Consider the following 18063-nt stretch of genomic DNA (forward strand, 5'->3'; position numbering starts at 1 on the left):
AGTATAGTGCGTAGAGGCGGGTTTGCTCTGTCTGCGGCAGTGTGAGTGAGTCCTCTCACAGCAGTGAATGGGCACGGTCCACCTCCTCCTCAAATCGACTCCATTTAGCCTGATTAGTGTCAGACACGCCTCAGAGCAGCTCCCTGCCCCTGTCTGTCTGCCAAGCCACAGCACAATGCAGTCCAGTCAGCCCTACACTACTCCTGAGGTCTCCCCAGAACCCCCCCCCCCTCGTGGCTTTATTATCACAAACACCTACACAGAGCTGCCCACGATTGGCACTCACCCCCTCCACCTTAAAGCCATAAGATGACCTTCCCATTGCAGTTTAAAATGCCAATCCGCTATCTTTATCTGATGCACACATCAGATTTTTAACAAGCAATCTGAGTGTTGTTCTGCTGTTTATCACACTGAGATAGAGACTGAGAGACTGAGAGCCCCCTTTGCACACATTTGCTGATGGGCTCCATCCCACCGATGATTTCTATTCATCTCCTCCCACTGTGGAGCCGTGCCCTTGGCTAGTGGGTTCAGGGCTCTGTGGAAGTAAACGGTGAATAAGTTGGATGGAGCCACCGTGCAAATGGACCTCCGCTCACTCTTTTCCCACGCGCTCACAGCCTCGCCCTGGAGTCTTTTTTACTCTTTTCCCTTCTTGCGGAGGTCACACCTGAGAGTGCAGCATTCCACACCTGCCACCCTGGAATGACCCAGTGTCTATGTGTGTGTCTGTGTGAGTCTGTCTGGGCGTGTGTTTGTCTTAAGCTTCTGCATGTGAGTCCTGACCTAACACCTCCAGTAACGCACACCCCTCCCTCACACACTGCATGCTGGACTTAGTTTGGGCTGGGTTTGTTTGGGATTGTTTCTTTATTTGTGTTGATTTTTTGGTGTTATTGTTGTCACTTCTGTTGTCATCATGTCAAATGTTACACTAACAATGTCTGTTTTGTAGAATGAAGTAACCCCAATTCACAAATTTTACACAAATCTCTTTTTAGTTATTCACCCTTTGCCCATACACACACACACACACACACACACACACACACACACACACACACACACACACACACACACTTATGCACACATGCGCACACACACACACACAAACACCCATACCCCCACATACACACACACACACACACACATTCTAATGCTATCACTGTGTGACACCACTCAAGGAATGATCCTCTTAAAATGCTCACAGATCAATGGCCATTTTGTTTCTCATACATTTGCCTGGCAGTCTGAGCCACTGGCTTTCACATGACCCTGTTTAAGACTCAGACTACAGAGGACTAAGAGGTGTCACTGCCTGATTATCTGTCCTATCTCTCTCTGTCTACCTCTCTCTCACACACACACACACACACACACACACATTCCGTCTCACTCACACAGACACCCACTCTCACTCTCTCATGCGCAGCTCCACCACACTTTCTTCGCATTCCCCTTTAATAAAGAGAAATCTCTCCTACTTCCATCTCCCACCGCCCTCCCCTCACCTCTACTGCAGGAAATCACACTGATCACTTCTTTGACACAAAATCGATACTCACTCAGACACACATTTCATTAGAATGTGGATGAGATGAAGACCCTGGTCGATACTAACCTCTCTCTCCCCCACCCCACCCACCCCCTCTCGGCTGCGGCGCAGGCTTCTCTGTGGACTCGGCCGTTGGGCTGATGGGCAAGGCGGAGCTAACCTTTGTGGCGGGGGCGCCGCGGGCCAATCACACGGGTGCGGTGGTGCTGCTGCGCAAGGATAACGTGTACCGGCTGGTGCCGCAGCACATCCTGTGGGGCGAGGAGCTGGCTTCCTCCTTCGGCTACTCCGTGGCCACCGCTGATCTCAACAGCGACGGGTGAGGGGCCCGCAATTAGGACTTGATTAAGAGGACTGACAAATGTGGTCGAGGGCTGAGTTCAGTGATGATGAGAGCACACACACACACACACACACACACACACATATGAACACTCACACACACACACAAATGAACATGCACACTGTTGTCAAATAGATGTATTCATGATGCTGGGCTTCCTTTGTGCCCTCTGCTGGCCTTGTCCCAATTTGCCTGTGCCATTTCATCTCTCTATCTGGTCTATTAGCTTATGCATAAACAACCCCACCTTCTCTCTCTTGTTTTGTCTCTTGCTATCCTTCCCCCAACCCCTCCGTCACCCCCTAGATGGACAGATCTCATTGTGGGGGCCCCCAACTTCTTCGACCGTAAGGCAGAGATCGGCGGCGCCGTGTACGTCTACCTGAACCCGGCCGCCAACTGGGACAGGGGCCGGCCCATTCGGCTCAACGGCACCTACGACTCCATGTTTGGCATAACCGTCAACAGCGTGGGAGACCTGGACCAGGATGGCTACGGAGGTGAGGATGTTAGCTGTAAATTACATGCTCTTGCTTTTATCTGTTAATTAGTTAATGGAGCCATTCGTTTGAAGCCCCCTTTATTGGTAAACTAAATTAGCCATCCCTCTGAAGGGGAAATTCCATTGGTCGCTCCCACGCTCTGCAGTAAATTCTGTCAAGCAAAGACAGTTGGGTCCTCCCTTCAGGAAGCGGGAAACGATTGAAACTGAGTGTCAGTGTCACTCTGTGTACTTCCTAAATAACATGGTGCTGAAATCGATCTGGATCGGGGCCGGTAAATCTGCCTGTGTAGTCAGGCTTTTTTTAAACAAATGATCGATGGAGAGTCAGAATTGGTGAATAATTTATTAGCATTTACAACATCAAAGTCTGGCCAACCTTGTACAGTGTGAAAATCGTTTCCTGTTGTTCTGGAAGAGTCTAACAGACATATTGTGTGTGTGTGTGTGTGTGTGTGTGTTTTTCTGTCAGATATCGCTGTGGGTGCTCCATTCGATGGGGATGGGAAGGTGTTCATCTACAGGGGCTCCTCCTCAGGGCTGCACACCAAACCTTCTCAGGTGAGGAACATTCTGGAAAAGTGACCCGGGCCCACAGCAAGGCTATACGTCTTAACTTACCAAAGAGGCATAGAAGTGACGTCTACGACAAGACCAACTGTCACCAAAGCTGTAGTTAAATGACAACTGTGCCTCCTCTGAGGCCAGCAGAAGCTGAAGCACTCTCCAGCTGTCACTCTTCACCGTCCCGCCATGCTAACCCAAGCTTCTCCCCCGCTAAAGGTGCTGGATGGGGAGAATGCTGGCGTGAAACGTTTTGGCTATTCCATCTCAGGGGGCCTGGACATAGATGGGAACCAGTACCCCGACCTGGCAGTGGGCTCACTCGGCGACCAGGTGGTCCTCTACAGGTAAGAGACGACGGTCTGAGGAGTAATGAAGCCAGAACTAATCCCAAATCCCAAATTAATAAATGCCCGTATTGATATTATTGAATAATTTTTTCCCAAAGATCACAGTAGATTTTCCATGTCTAAAGATAAAAAAAAAATTAACCTGCGCACGAGAATTGATCCTTCATTGCACATTCATTGACCTTTTGACTGCTGGTGGTTCAGCTAGATCAAATTGGCATTGGTATTTCAACCTGACCAATCTTATGCATAATCTATGACCATTTCCATAACGTTTAACATGCCCTGGATTTCTGACCCCCCAGATCTAGTCCGGTGATCCACATACGCAGGGATGTAAACATAGAGCCCCAACATATTGACCTGGAGCAGCAGAACTGCAAGGGAAGAGATGGAGTCTGGTGAGTATGGAATTGACTCTAACGATTGTTGTTTATGTCACTGAAGCCATTGGTCAATACTGACATCACAGACAGGAATATAGCTAATAAAGAAAGAGATTTAAAGGCACAGAATGAGAGTCTTCGGCCCCACAGGGATTCTCACCAGATGTGCTTCCAAACCATTTGAAAATGCTGCACCCAAAACACAATGATCCTGATGCATTGCTTCCAATATAGGAGCCTCTATAGAAAAGTGCTCTGGCACAAACAACACATTGTGTGGTTGGTATATAATGACTGCAACTGCTTGCCTTGTTTTTTATCAGTGTGGAGGTGAAAGTCTGCTTTGTGTACACGACACACCCCAAGTCCTACTCACCACGAATCAGTGAGTTGAACTCGGCAAACATCCCCTCGATTTACAGTCTCTATTTCAATGGCACAGACTTCCACTAACCGCTCTGGTCTCTGTTGCAGCGCTGACCCTGCTGTTTGAAGCTGACACGGAACGCAGGAAACTGGGGCTTCCCCATCGGGTGAACTTCCTGGGCCGTAGTCCGTCTGAGCCTGAGTATGTCCACGCGCAGGAGGTCAAACTGCACGGGCAGATGCATCCATCCTGCCAGACCGCCACCTTCCAGCTCAAGGTAAGAATATATATATAATATATATAACTAACTATATATAACTATATAATACACTACCGATACAATGTGGAACTGTTCCACACTGACATCCATTTGAATGATCCCTCCTGTTGTCTATTTAAAGTAGGCCAGTGTTAAACGTACTCCTCGCATCTGAAGAGACATTCTTGTTGCTGACCACTCTTCCACTTCTGAGTCCCAAGGTTGCAGTTGTTTTCCCAGTGTGGGTTAGCAGGCACAGTGTACTTTGCACTCGCTCATGTAGGCCTCACTTCTCCTTCTCAGGAGAGCCTGTATGACAAGCTACGTCCGATCTCTCTGGCCATCACACACACCATCAAACACACACACCATCACCAGCACGTCGGCCCAGCGCACCTGGGCATGCTGACCCCCGTGCTGAGTGCCAGCGTCTCCAACACCCTGATGTCCGAGGTCTGCATTTCTTGCTCTCAAATCTTGCAAATGTACTCAAATGGATCCTGACCTTTTATAGAGGATTACTGCCTATTGCATTTTGTAGCTCACCTCAGGCCTCTCTTTCAATATTTCTCTGGGTCTGTCTGTCAATCATAGGTGAACTTCCTGAGGGAGGGCTGTGGGCTTGATAAAGTCTGTCACAGCAACCTTCAGCTCTCCTGCACGTTCGGCACAAGAGCCCAACTAACAGACTCCTTCAACCCTCTACCCTTGTAAGTGGCTGTGTGTTTGTTTGTTTGAGTAGATGTGTATTTAGGTTCAAATATGTCTTTCATCGTAGGACTGAGTCTCTGAAATGTTTGACTGTCTTAAGTATCTGCTAAGGCCTTTGTGGTCTCTTAAGAATCCCCCTTCTCGGATTTGCCCTTTTAAGACACACTCTCCATAGTATTCCCTAGCTGTTAAATTCCCTTAAAACTTACGTCTGCTTTAACACACCATCGCTACATTCCCCATGGTTCCACGGATCCCACCTCACGCTGACACTTCACCCTATCTGTCTCCTCTCTAGGGATGAGGATGGGCTTCCGTTGTTGTCCCTGTCCGATCAGAAGACCGTGGTGCTGGAGGTCGAGGTGAGCAACTTCCCCTCTGACCCGCTGGATCCACAGAACGATGGAGACGACGCCCACGCCGCCAAACTGCAGTTCGTTCTCCCAGAAACCCTCTCCTACTCACACATCAGGGGCCAGAGCCAGCAGGTACAGACAGTGGGAATGGCACCACAAGTGTGCACTGGAATGAACTGAGGGAAAACACAGTCATTTAGGATTTTCTTCTTGGTGTTAAAAATCCATTAGAAAAGAATTTCATATCGATTGACACAATATGCCACACACATTAAGAGCTTATGAAGGACCTCAGATGGCCAAAAGGGGGCATTGTTGTTACATGTTGACTATCACAAGAACATACTGAAACGACATTAAACACATTGAACACATCAAAGCTATCATTCAAATTCAACTTGAAATTGTAAATGCATTTTGCGGCCCTATGTGGGATAACTCATAGCATGATGTACTTGTCTTGTTTCTCTTTCTTATGAAGAAAACGGTTTAATGTTTACATACTAACATGCCTCTACATAAACAGCAACATGAAGAAACACGATTTTTTCCCCCACACTACATAAACTAGAACACAGCCCACACTCACATATTGCACATGCACACATTACACACAGACTTAGTGACTGTTAGATTGTTGATTTTGTACATGTTCATTTGGAAGGAAGAACCCACCATGCGCTTGGCTAGACTGACAGCAGTGGCCTGATGGCTACTTTTTCTGTGTTAACAGATGGTGTGTGAAGCCAACCAGAATGGCTCCCTGGTTGACTGTGAGCTGGGCAACCCATTCAAGAGGGACACAGTGGTAATGCATCCCAGCCCATCTCATCTCTCTGAGCTGTGGAGAATATCTGGTGTCATCGCGAAGCATGCATCTGATCATTTCGGTCTGTTTTTTTCAACAGGTGAAATTCTTCATCGCTCTGAGCACATCTGCTATCACCATCGAAACCACAGAGCTATCAGTGGATCTCATCATGTCAACGTACGTTTATTTTAGCCTTACTCATTCATTTGTGTTCTCAAATCGTGTGGTACTAAACATTTCTTCTTTGTCTTCTTTGTGTGTGTGTGTGTGTGTGTGTGTGTGTGTGTGTGTGTGTGTGTGTGTGTGTGTGTGTGTGTGTTTGTGTGTGTGTGTGTGTGTGTGTGTGTGTGTGTGTGTGTGTGTGTGTGTGTGTGTGTGTGTGGTGTGTGTGTGAGTGTGTGTGTGTGTGTGTGTGTGTGTGTGTTTGTGTGTGTGTGTGTGTGTGTGTGTGTGGTGTGTGTGTGTGTGTGTGTGTGTGTGTGTGTGTGTGTGATTCCTTCCATCCACAGCATTAGTGAGCAGCCTGACCTTGCCCCCATCACAGCCAAAGCCAAAGTGGTGATAGAGCTCCCCCTGTCTGTCAGTGGGTAAGTTCTCACCTACTTCTCCTTTCCTGTGGCCACAGTTCCTCCAGCACCCGACCCAAACCAGACCCAGTGTACAGTCAACAACTGAAGCAAGATTTAGAGATTTAAAAACATTTAGTTTCTGCATATTAAAACAATAAACGTTGAAATGACTTACCTCACACACCCAGACAGAATCATACGAGCTTCACAACAATAATCCTGCCGTGGATCTGCTACAGAGATCCTGGAGTAGTGTAGCGTTGCACTCCACTGAGAAAGATCTAGACTGGAGAGATGCCAAAGTGCTGTGTCTCTTTGACCCTGTGTGTCTCTGCGTCCCACAGCCAGGCCCGTCCCCATCAGCTGTTCTTCAGTGGGACAGTGAGGGGAGAGAGTGCCATGAGCACCCTGGATGAAGTAGGAATTCCTGTGGAAATTGAGTTCCTGGTACGTGATGGAGATGGCTAGGGTGTAATAATAATACTAAAGTGACATAAAACAAAGTTAAAAACTACAATGTGCAATGTACTTCAAATTTCTGATTTCAGTGTATTTATTTATTTCTGTAACAGGTGACGAGCACCGGACCAACACTTCCCACTCTTGGCTCCGCCTTTCTGAACATCATGTGGCCTCATGAGCTGGCCAATGGGAAGTGGCTGCTCTACCCCACCGGGGTCGAATCGGAGGACTCCTCTCTCAGACACTGCATCCCTTCCTCAGCCCTCAACCCCCTCAAGATCGGCTCGGCGAACCTCCCGCGGCCCGCCAACCTCAAGGTGCCCTGCGCTCCCAACGTTGAACCAGGCCCAAGGCCACTTTAGGAGAAAGAGCTTTATACATATCAGATGTCCTCACTCTCCAGTGCATTAGAAAGGGGTAAAGTGTAATAAGGATGAGTGTTTTTGAGGTTGTCTGAATGTTGTTCTCCTCTCCCTGATGCACAGGCCCACAGGCGGGGAGTTCGCTCCTACCCGGAGGAGCTGGAGGAGGGAGAGGCCGTGATCAAGGGCAGCATGGAGAGAACTACACCTGCTGTGGCCGCCTCTGAGAGACGCAAGTCCCTCAAACTGGTGAGAGAGAGAGAGAGAGAGAGAGAGTGTGAGAAACAGAGACTGGGAACAATTGTTCTGTATGCCTCTCTGTAAATGCTTCTGGCCGCAAACCACTATTGATTGCAGTTTATACTGTCTAATGGCAGCTGAACTGTGGCTGTATGTATTTGTGCATATGTGTATGTGTGGTGTGTGTGCGTATGTATTTGTGTGAGCCTGAGGTGATCTGTATGTCTGTATTGTTGTAATATAACAGGAGATGGTGCTGTGTAACTGTACATGTAAGTGAGCTCTCCCCTCTCTCTCCAGGACTGCATGCTGGGCTCGGCACGCTGTATGTTGTTCCGCTGTCCCCTGCACAGTGTTGCTGGCACCGCCTCGCTGAAGATCAAAGCCCGCCTGTGGAACAGCACCTTCATCGAGGTACACTTACTGCTTTCATAGAGTCAGATGTGGGGTACACTTACTGCTTTCATAGAGTCAGATGTGGGGTACACTTACTGCTTTCATAGAGTCAGATGTGGGGTACACTTACTGCTTTCATAGAGTCAGATGTGGGGTACACTTACTGCTTTCATAGAGTCAGATGTGGGATGTAGTATATGGTGGTGGGGTGGGAGAGTGGGGGGCTACTGTGTGTTGAAATCATACAGTAGCTCTTCATACTTGCCCTGATGGCCTGTCTTATCTTTCTCTTTTACCATGCTTCTCTCTTTCTCTGTTTTACACACACACAAACACACACATTCACTCATTCTCTAACTCCCTCACTCACTCGCTCACTCATTCACTCTCTCTCACTCACACTCACACACACACACACACTCTCTCTCTCTCTCTCTCTCTCTCTCTCTCTCTCTCTCTGCCCATGTCAGGAGTTCCCCTCAGTCAGTGCTCTGGAGCTGCTGATCAGAGCCAACATCACAGTGAAGTCCACCATCAAACATCTGGTGCTCAGAGACGTGGCAGCGCAGGTACTGAGCAACACACACGCACTAACACACACAGTATGTGTACACACGCACTAACACACACAGTATGTGTACACACGCACTAACACACACAGCATTTATACACACGCACTAACACACACAGTATGTGTACACACGCACTAACACACACAGTATGTGTACACACGCACTAACACACAAAGCATGTATACACACGCACTAACACACACAGTATGTGTACACACGCACTAACACACACAGTATGTGTACACACGCACTAACACACACAGTATGTGTACACACGCACTAACACACACAGTATGTGTACACACGCACTAACACACACAGTATGTGTACACACGCACTAACACACACAGTATGTGTACACACGCACTAACACACACAGCATGTGTACACACACACTAACACACACAGCATGTATACACACGCACTAACACACACAGTATGTATATCGACTAATACTACAAAATCGCACAAACGATTCAAAGAATCATCAGGAAATAGTCAAGGAAAAAGAATTACACATGTCCACATTCAAGAAAAAAGAGAAATCACTTGAAAGCTGTGTGTCTTGGTGCATGTAGCAGATGAGCTTCAGGTGACCCTGCTGCGTTGTGACATCTCCCCGCAGATCCCAGTGATGATCTACCAAGAGCACATCCTTTCAGATCAGTACATGATCCCCTGGTGGATCATCCTCATCGCCATCCTGGCCGGCATCTTAATCTTGGCACTGCTGGTTTACATATTGTGGAAGGTAAGCAGTGCAATGAAGTGTCAGCAAAATATGAGCTGCCTTTCCATGAGATACTGTCTGCAACTGCAGAATCAGCAGGAATGGGGAAAATGTGTCGGTTTCAAGCTATTCAATATTCAAGCTATTCAAGCTCACTGGAAGGCAAATACTGTTTACAAAGCAGACAAGTAGCATGGAAGGTGAGTGGGGTCATAGTGGTGAGCGTGTGGCCATCTGTGATCTCTTTGGTGTGGTGCTCATTTTCCTCCAATTTCCTCCCTATTCATGTTGTCTTTTATCATCCCTCTCATTTTGCTCTCTTTCTAACATTCATGGATATCATCCCTCTTGTTTTTAACTGTTTTACCAGTTTATGCTTAGTTCTTTCTATCTATCTATCTTTCTTTCCTCCACCCTCTGCCCTTCTCTCTCATGTAATCCTCTCTCTGTCATGTAACCGCCCTTCTCACTCTCTCTTGCCCCGTGCGCTGGACAGTGCGGATTCTTCCAGCGGTCAGAGCGCCGGCCCCAGTATGAGAAGGAGTATTACCGGGCCCGTCTGCAGCTCCAGCCGTCCGAGGCCGAGAACCAGGCCACCGAGCTCGAATAGTCCCCTCCTGCTCTCCCCTCCCCCTCACCCACGCGGTAAAGCAGCCCCAGGGGCATGATGGGGAAGCGTCCTCCCCTCCCTGCTGTGGCGTGGTGGTGTGACTTGTTGTGTCTCGTGGCGTAGCGCTGTCTGTCGGGTCGGGGCGGGTTGGGCGGGTTGGGGCGGGTTGCTGTGTTAAAAAAAAGTTCATCCCTGCACTGAAGCATCATGGTCACTCTGAGATGAGTTCTTCTGCAGATACACATACAGATAGACGTCAGTGGTAATGAATACTCTATGGAAAGGGAACTGGAGTAGAATTAACTGATTCTGGTTTTCTGACAGACAGAGATAATTCATGAAGCCCAAAGGCCAGGATGAACTGTTTTGGGAAACCTTGTGTGTGTGTGTGTGTGTGTGTGAGTGTGTGTGTGTGAGTGTGTGTGCGTGTTTGTGTGTGTTTGTGTGTGTGTGTGTGTGTGTGTGTGTGTGTGTTGTGTGTATGTGTGTGTGTGTGTGTGTGTGTGTGCATAATACTCCTAAAGGAATTATGTGCCTTAAAATAAAATGTAGTGCAGGGACTTCAAACTTGGCTTTTTTAGGGCAAGTTGGTATCTCCACACATAACCCAAATAAATGGATTCCTTAAGCAGTGCAAGTGTGGCAGCTCGGTCTAACATCTGTGTGGACTTTTTGCACGGGTTGTGAAAATAACTCTGTGAAAAGAAGAAAAATAAGTCAATCTGGAGGAGGCTGACTTTGTGTGGAAAACAAATTCATGTAAAAAATATATATTTTATCCAGGCTACAGCGTCATGGGCAGAACATATACTTCTTTCTTCTGATTATTTTCAGTCTTCAACTGGTATTAAAGTATCATATCTCACAACACACAGCTAATTAGACCATTAGCTAATATAGTATGGTAAAGTGAAATATTTAATTTAATTTATTCAGCTGGGGAGAAACTGAAGACACTCTCAGCTGAATTTCAATTCTGAAATTTAGCATTTCAAAAGAATTGCATGTCATGGCCATGAAAAGATCAGAACATGGAGAGGAGTATGCCAGTGTTCTGTTCATGACTCCCTATAACACTCTTTCTCTCTCTCTCTCTCTCTCTCTCTCTCTCGCCTCAGCCTTGATTATCAGTCTGAGTGTGCAGACAATGAGTGTGTTTCTCATTTGCATCTGTCTCTTTTTGGATTCTCTCTCCCCCTCTCCCTTCCTTTCTCTCTCTCTCTTTCTCCTCTGTCTCTGTCTACTCCCCCCACCCCTTCAAATCTCCTTTCTCCACTGACTCACTTGTCCACTTACCCCCCCCCCCCCCCTGTTTTTACCCCACCACCCCACCCGCTCCTTCTCCACTTCGTCTGTCTTTATATACCCCCCCCCTCCCCCCCTTGTTTCTTCTTCTCTCTCTTCTTTTCCCTGTCTCTGTCTCACAGTGTGGCTTTTTCCGGAGGGCTCAGTATAAAGACAAAGTGCCTCAATACCACGCGGTGAAGATTCCTCGACAGGACCGGCCCCAGTTCCAGGATGAGAACTCTGTCAATTTACACAAGAAAGAATGGGCCACACACTGGAGTGATGGCACATCCTGAGTCTCACACACACACACACACACACACACACACACACACACACACACAGACACACACACACACATACACAACTCTACTGAGCACTGTGCTGTGGATGCAGAGGCTTTGCTGTGCAGAGACTGATTGCTGTGGTTTTGTGCACTCTTGAAGAAGCCCTCATCATCCAGATCTGAGCACTGATGACATACAATATCACTGCTGCCAACCCATGGATACATGTTCGACTGAGTGCACAGGTGCTTGAATTATACCGCCCCCCCCCCCCCCACACACACAGAGATAAAGATACTCCGACAAATGCCAATCAATGAGACCATTTGAAACATTTGCTCGTCAGTGACGCGTATCAGCATTCATTGAACTCACATGGACTGATCGACCAAAGGAGCACTATAGATTGAGATGCAAGAGTTCGTCATTCAATCACAGATTCAGATTTAACACACTGTACAAAAATGAGTAGGGATGGAGAGTACTACTGAAAGCAAACACACATACACACACACAACCAATGTATCAGGCCACTGGCATAGCCCATGTTTTGCCTTAATAGAAACCGTAAATGGCAAATGGCAAATACAATTGGTATGTAACCGCAAGGTATAATTTTATTTTATTTAGCGCTGGTAATAGAACATGCAAAGAAAGAGGAGGGCAAGGTGAGGCTAAGAAACAAACACATCTCATTGACAACATTACACATCTGTGGTTATGGTCACAGAAGGGGGCCACCCCACCGCTCTGGCCTGTTTCAATAAACAATCACTAGCCGTGAACTGAATCAGAAAAACAACACTGCTGCCTTAACTTACCCTATTCGTTGCTTGCGAATGAAAGAATAATCAAAAAACAAAAGGCATACAGTGCAGCATACAATGACCAGATTGTCTGCAATGCATCCAATTTGTAGTGGAAAAAACCCACCCGTCATGATTAAATGAAAAAAAAAAATTGAATCCTTACAAAGGAAATGACACATTAGGTAGTTACCCCAGAGAATTAACACTACGCTCGTCCGTTACACAAGTTTCCATTGGTTTACCTATAGTGTTCTTATTTAGTTTTTGTTTTTTAACAGGCTCCATGTCCCTAGTGTTACTCATAGTTTCACCAGAGCACTGCAGATGATTACTTTTGCTCAGTTTTCTGGTCTAAAAGTGCCTTAACATAGAAATGACTGAAGTCTGAGTTAGAGAGGGGGAACGAGAGAAATAGTTATTTATCTTCATCTCCCTGAAATCAGAGATAGAGTACACATCCTGGGTTGGTTTGAAGAGAGTGAGTGAAACGTCCAGTTTCCTGGGATCTGCATTGGATGCAGGGCTACAGGCGGAAGCTTAATCTGTGCATAGACATTGCTGGACAATCTTGTATTAGCTGCATGGTCAAACTTTGCTGTAAACACTTGTTTTGTCATGATCTTATGTTTATTTATTTGTGACTGACTCTACTGTTGTACTATTTGTAAATAAAACAAAAACTGGGAAATGAATGCCTGCAAAAAAGAGTGAGCATATTATAGGCCTACATTTGAGATCAGTGAATGACCTGCAGTACGTATTTTGGGCAGTAGAGGGCAAGCGTGCTATGGCTTGTGATGACAATGACATTGAGAGCATCCTCTGAAAGGAATATTCAATTTTTTTTTAAATGTAAAAGCCTTTCATAGAGATGAAAATGTTGTCAACTAATGTATGAATAATTTTACTACATCTGAAAATGTTAAAACAGAGGATATTCTTTTTATAAACCATACTGTACATACTACTTGAAAGAATATCTTAACCATATATTTGAACACATTAATAAAATACTGCCTGTGTACACAACGTGTGATTATTAAGTAGGCAGCTGATACCAGTGCAAAAGGTTTTGAAATGTAAAAATGACAAAGACACAACAGAAGCACACTGTACATCTATAGTCTAAATAACATTTAACCAGACAATTGCAATTCTAGATACATATGTCATTTTTCAATTTACCATGGCCTACCTGATAACTGGAAAAAGTCTGAGCAACCTCATCTAATCCCAAACTTCTGCCTAATAAGTAATTACATTTTCTCTCTCCGGTGTCTTTTAACGTAGGCATGGCCATATACAGAAGTCCAAAAACTGAGCTTGCATACCCTGATCTACATATGTGCTTTTTAAGACATTTGTCTTAAGACAATAACAATAAGACATTTGTAGGGCAGAAAATTAATAACAATAGCTTTAAAACCACGTCAGTGGGTAGGAGCATACATCATCTTTCAAGCAGTACAAATGTGTCTCTTTGACTGACATCAGCTCTCTGTCACATCTCATCCCTCCCTCGCTCCTCTCTTCCTGTCACCTCTCTCTTCCAGCCCCCTCCAGTACTGATCTGCTTGTGTGGTCTGTGTCTCGGAGTCTTTTCCCTTCGTGTCTCTCAGCCTCCTTTTCTGCGTCTCTCTGCTTTCCATTACCTGCTCCCTCTTTCTCATCTCCTCTCATCTCTTTGTCTTTAATATTACATTATTTTTGTTAATTTCTCTCTCCGTCCTCTACTCTTTGTTTTCTCTCTCCCACTGCCTGTCCCTTTCTCTCACCTGTCTCTCCTGCCAGTGCCAAATGTATTAAAAATAATTTGAGTTGAGTTTGCATCATTTTCTTTATGAATTACAGAAATGTGTTTCAAACAGTACATAAACGTAAGCTATTACGTGTTTTCATACAATAATACTATATGATGACACTATAATTATGCTAGGTTTGTGTTGTTAAATTAAGCCTATAGGTCCTATAGGTCCTATAATCGTGTTATGTAATGTAATGGGTTTCAAAGAAGCCCAGTAAAATGCACTCAAATTGTGACCATTAACTTCACTTACCCAAGTAGCAGTATGCAGCTAAAAGTAGATCGGGGAACAATTGAAGTACATTTGCACTTAAATTATCAAAGTTGCTGAGATTGTCTTCAACAGCAGACTTCTTGGTCTCTAGAGTATTTAGTTCACATAGACACTAGAGGAAGGAGGATATATGGTTTTAATAATACATCAGTGTAGATTGTGGAAGCACTGTACCATGTGAAGACATGGAGATGATGAAGAAGCATCCTTCATGGGAGCCTGCACCATCTCCTCCATTTGTCCTTTAGAAAAAAGATTGAATTGAAGCCTCTGTACATGACCCCACTGAGAGATGCATAATCCGGTTGGTTGTTATGGCGATTAATGGGTGAGGGAGGTGGCGGCCGGAGCTGAAGGAGCGGAGTGGAGGAAGGTGTTATGCGGAGCTGTGGCTGGAGGATTGACAGACGTTAGTAGCTTTAAGAGGGTAACTCTGGAGACACGGCAGGTTCCCCAGGGCTTGCTGACTCAGTGTGTGGTCAGAGTACATTAACTGTGTGCCTGTCACAGGTGAAACTGTAGTATGTGCACACAAAGCCCACAGCATCTCTCCATTTGGGCCAGTGACACTTGCAGTAATTGGACTCAACAGTGTCGGGATAACCTGATGTGAAAAGTACACATACTGACAACGGGTGTGGACCCATGGACTTATATATGGTTGTGTGTATGTGCTTACATGTGTGTGTGCTCTTGATTCAGGTTGTCGCGTACATGTTGGCAACCTGTTAGTTTCTTTGTGAACACTTTACTTGAACCTCTTGTCTTAAAACTAATATAATGATGCCATGCCATGGAATATGCCATAGGCTGTCAAATGTTATGACTACTACTTCAAGAGTAACTATTTCCTGTAGGTAGCACTGACAAGCTCTACCCCAGATGCCACATGTTTATTAAAAGGTATCCAGGACTGATATGCTTGTTTATGGTGAACTAAATAATTCAAATGACATGTAATTTCCTTGGTCTGTCCATATGGGACAAGTGGTTTGGTCAAGTCACCATATTTTAGGATGGAAGGTGTAAAAAAGCACATGCCGCAAATCCACAGGATTTACCACTTTAATAACGTTGACGGGTGAGTGCGTCACCCTGCCCCTGTGGGCCACTTAAGGCACACATCTTCATCTTTGTCCCCAGTTCCCTAACTCCTCTAAATGGACCAGGGGCCGTTTGTAGATCCTCTTTGTAGCCCCTCTCTCCTCCTGACTGTCCATCCTTTCCCTATTCCCTAGGGCTTCCAGAGCCCAGTTATCCATTCATTCCCTTCGTCTCCAGGGTCCAAACACAATGAGCATTGCAGGGGTATATAAGATCCACCATGATGTCCTCCCCACCACTGAAGTTAGACTGGGCTGCACCATCATACCTACGCAGAATATCAGCCAAGGACAGCCGACGGAGCCTCTGAGCAACCAGCACTCCAGCATCACCAGAACCAGCGCCAGTACTCTCCTCAGAGCAGGCATCCAAGAGCATGGAGACCGGATCATGGTTGACTCTGCTGGGGCTCATTCTGTCTTTGGCTGCAGTAGGACACTCCATCCAGGAGGAAGGGGCCCTTGAGGCCAGCCAGCGTCAGCCCACCGACTCGGAGGAGAATCTGGTGGAGAGACTGGGGGCATTGGTAAGTCATACTGGCATGGAGGGGCCATTTCATATCATTGTAAAATGCACAGCATTGGAATAATGTAATGGAAGTGGGTAAAGAAGTAGTGAAAGTGGTCTGTTTAGGAGTCGAGGGTTACATATGAAGGGAGTAGGTTTCATACCAGTAGCTGCACCAGGTAGCTGCAACTGATCCCGACTACAGGAGTAAGCTGGGTGTTCATGAAAGCTACACCATACTTTCTAAACTTCGTCACAGAGGCAGTGTGACAATGTGTAAACATGCATCTGATTTAAATATTATTGTTTTTTTCTTATTGTTTATTGTATGACTGAAGTATATCTTCTCTTCTGCATCTATTGTCAGTTAAATATATGAAATGTGTAAGTATATATTTTTCCCTATCATAACTGTGTGTGTGCATGTATGTGTTTTCACATGTGTGTGTGTGTGTGTGCCCATATTCTTTAGGACCTTAAGGATCCAATGGGTCGTGCCATTGAGGAGCACCTCTTGTATACCATTATTCGCTCCCTCTCTCAGGGCTCTCCGAGGTACGGGCGCAACCCTTCTGTTCTCCACCAACCACAGAGGTAAGTCTGTCACTTTACACATTTCACACCACACCATTTCCATTCAACTATTTCCATAACCTAAAAATGTCATCTTACTTTGCCCCAAAGCCACACATTCCAAACAAACAACACTGTGCTTTTTAGGCAGCCCTGTCTGACGCAAATCAAAAGCTGATTGTCCCTCTATTTATAATGTTGTGTGTATGTTTTCTTTGATGACTGCCGTGGCTGTCATAATGCCTTAAAAGGAAATGGCATTAAATCTCAGAGGTTTGAGCCTGTTAATGGATTAAGGGGGAGATTGCTGGGCTAGAAAATCTTTTTAAGTCTGCACAAAGCCATAACAATAAATATTTTAAAAGCCTCTTGTATGCCCACTTTTCAGAAAAAGATTTTTTTTTTTATTATTTTAATGGGAGAGCATCTAGTGAATTCTGTTTTAGTTCACAGCTCTGGGAAACTTCTGTCTGAAAAAATAAATGGTGCTGCGATGCACTGTGACGTACTGTGACGGAACATACCTCTGTCTGGTGAATTCTGGAACCAGAAGGTACAGATTGTGTTGTGCTGTTCCCACAGGTTTGGGCGTGGTACCCAGGGAGACGAGGGCAAAGAGAGGATACAGTCCCGCGACTGGGAGGCTGTCCCTGGTCAAATCTGGAGTATGGCTGTGCCACAGAGATTTGGCAGGAAGTAGAGCAAGCGACCGGCGCGACTGATGTTGCCAGCAAGACAGAGAGAGAGAGACCAATTAGGATCAGCTGAAGTCCAGGACTGGCAGACAGACATGAATTAGTAAAACACGTTCTCATTATATTTTTAAAGAAAGGCTTTCGCCCGTTGTCCCGCCCTCTCTCTCTCACTCTCTCTACTCACTCCCAACCTATTGGGCTCGGCGCAGAAAGCCTTAACCTGCATCATGCCATCTGTGTTGTGACCAATCACAAACCTCCACCATAGCTTTCAGGATTTGATTCAGCCAGTTGAATGAAGTAGTTAAAGTATTTTGGAGAGAGTGTGTGTGTGTGTGTGTGTGTGTTCATGTGTGTGTGTCTCTGGATGTGTGCTTGCATGAATGCATGTGTATTGCTTACATCCTTTTAGCATAGTGCACCTGGCTAAATTTTTTGTGTAGAATTGAACAAAAGTTGAATATCATTAGTTTATATTGATATGTGGCTTTTTCTCTTCTCATATGATTAGCTTATGTTGTTTGTGCAAATAAATCTGCTTCTCTAATGAAGGTATGTTCTTTTCTTTAATTGCA

General features: G+C 45.7%; 2 protein-coding genes across 4 annotated transcripts in view; both read left to right on the forward strand.

Annotated features, from left to right (window-relative positions):
* The window catches only part of itga7 (integrin, alpha 7), a 34032-nt gene extending 20477 nt beyond the window's left edge, over positions 1 to 13555 (forward strand). For 2 of the 3 annotated variants that reach the window (XM_031567262.2, XM_031567263.2), the window contains exons 6-25: positions 1670 to 1877; positions 2208 to 2401; positions 2876 to 2964; positions 3187 to 3314; positions 3623 to 3718; positions 4027 to 4088; positions 4178 to 4347; positions 4633 to 4782; positions 4924 to 5039; positions 5339 to 5528; positions 6130 to 6204; positions 6305 to 6384; positions 6717 to 6794; positions 7121 to 7223; positions 7349 to 7555; positions 7724 to 7849; positions 8141 to 8254; positions 8707 to 8805; positions 9434 to 9559; positions 11576 to 13555. In XM_031567262.2, the coding sequence (XP_031423122.1) occupies positions 1670 to 1877; positions 2208 to 2401; positions 2876 to 2964; positions 3187 to 3314; positions 3623 to 3718; positions 4027 to 4088; positions 4178 to 4347; positions 4633 to 4782; positions 4924 to 5039; positions 5339 to 5528; positions 6130 to 6204; positions 6305 to 6384; positions 6717 to 6794; positions 7121 to 7223; positions 7349 to 7555; positions 7724 to 7849; positions 8141 to 8254; positions 8707 to 8805; positions 9434 to 9559; positions 11576 to 11731 (2567 nt within the window). In that variant the 3' untranslated portion in view covers positions 11732 to 13555. Of the gene's footprint in view, positions 1 to 1669; positions 1878 to 2207; positions 2402 to 2875; positions 2965 to 3186; positions 3315 to 3622; positions 3719 to 4026; positions 4089 to 4177; positions 4348 to 4632; positions 4783 to 4923; positions 5040 to 5338; positions 5529 to 6129; positions 6205 to 6304; positions 6385 to 6716; positions 6795 to 7120; positions 7224 to 7348; positions 7556 to 7723; positions 7850 to 8140; positions 8255 to 8706; positions 8806 to 9433; positions 9560 to 10034; positions 10184 to 11575 lie in introns of all 3 variants that reach the window. The other variant, XM_031567264.2, reaches the window with a different exon arrangement.
* Positions 13556 to 16089: 2534 nt separating this feature from the next.
* npffl (neuropeptide FF-amide peptide precursor like) lies at positions 16090 to 17701 on the forward strand. Its single transcript, XM_012827228.3, has 3 exons — positions 16090 to 16239; positions 16693 to 16814; positions 17376 to 17701. The coding sequence occupies exons 1-3, from the start codon at positions 16090 to 16092 to the stop codon at positions 17491 to 17493; spliced, it is 390 nt and encodes a 129-aa protein (XP_012682682.2). The 3' UTR covers positions 17494 to 17701.
* Positions 17702 to 18063: the final 362 nt, after the last annotated feature.

Source organism: Clupea harengus, chromosome 5 (genome assembly GCF_900700415.2).
Source record: "Clupea harengus chromosome 5, Ch_v2.0.2, whole genome shotgun sequence".
NCBI lineage: Eukaryota > Metazoa > Chordata > Actinopteri > Clupeiformes > Clupeidae > Clupea > Clupea harengus.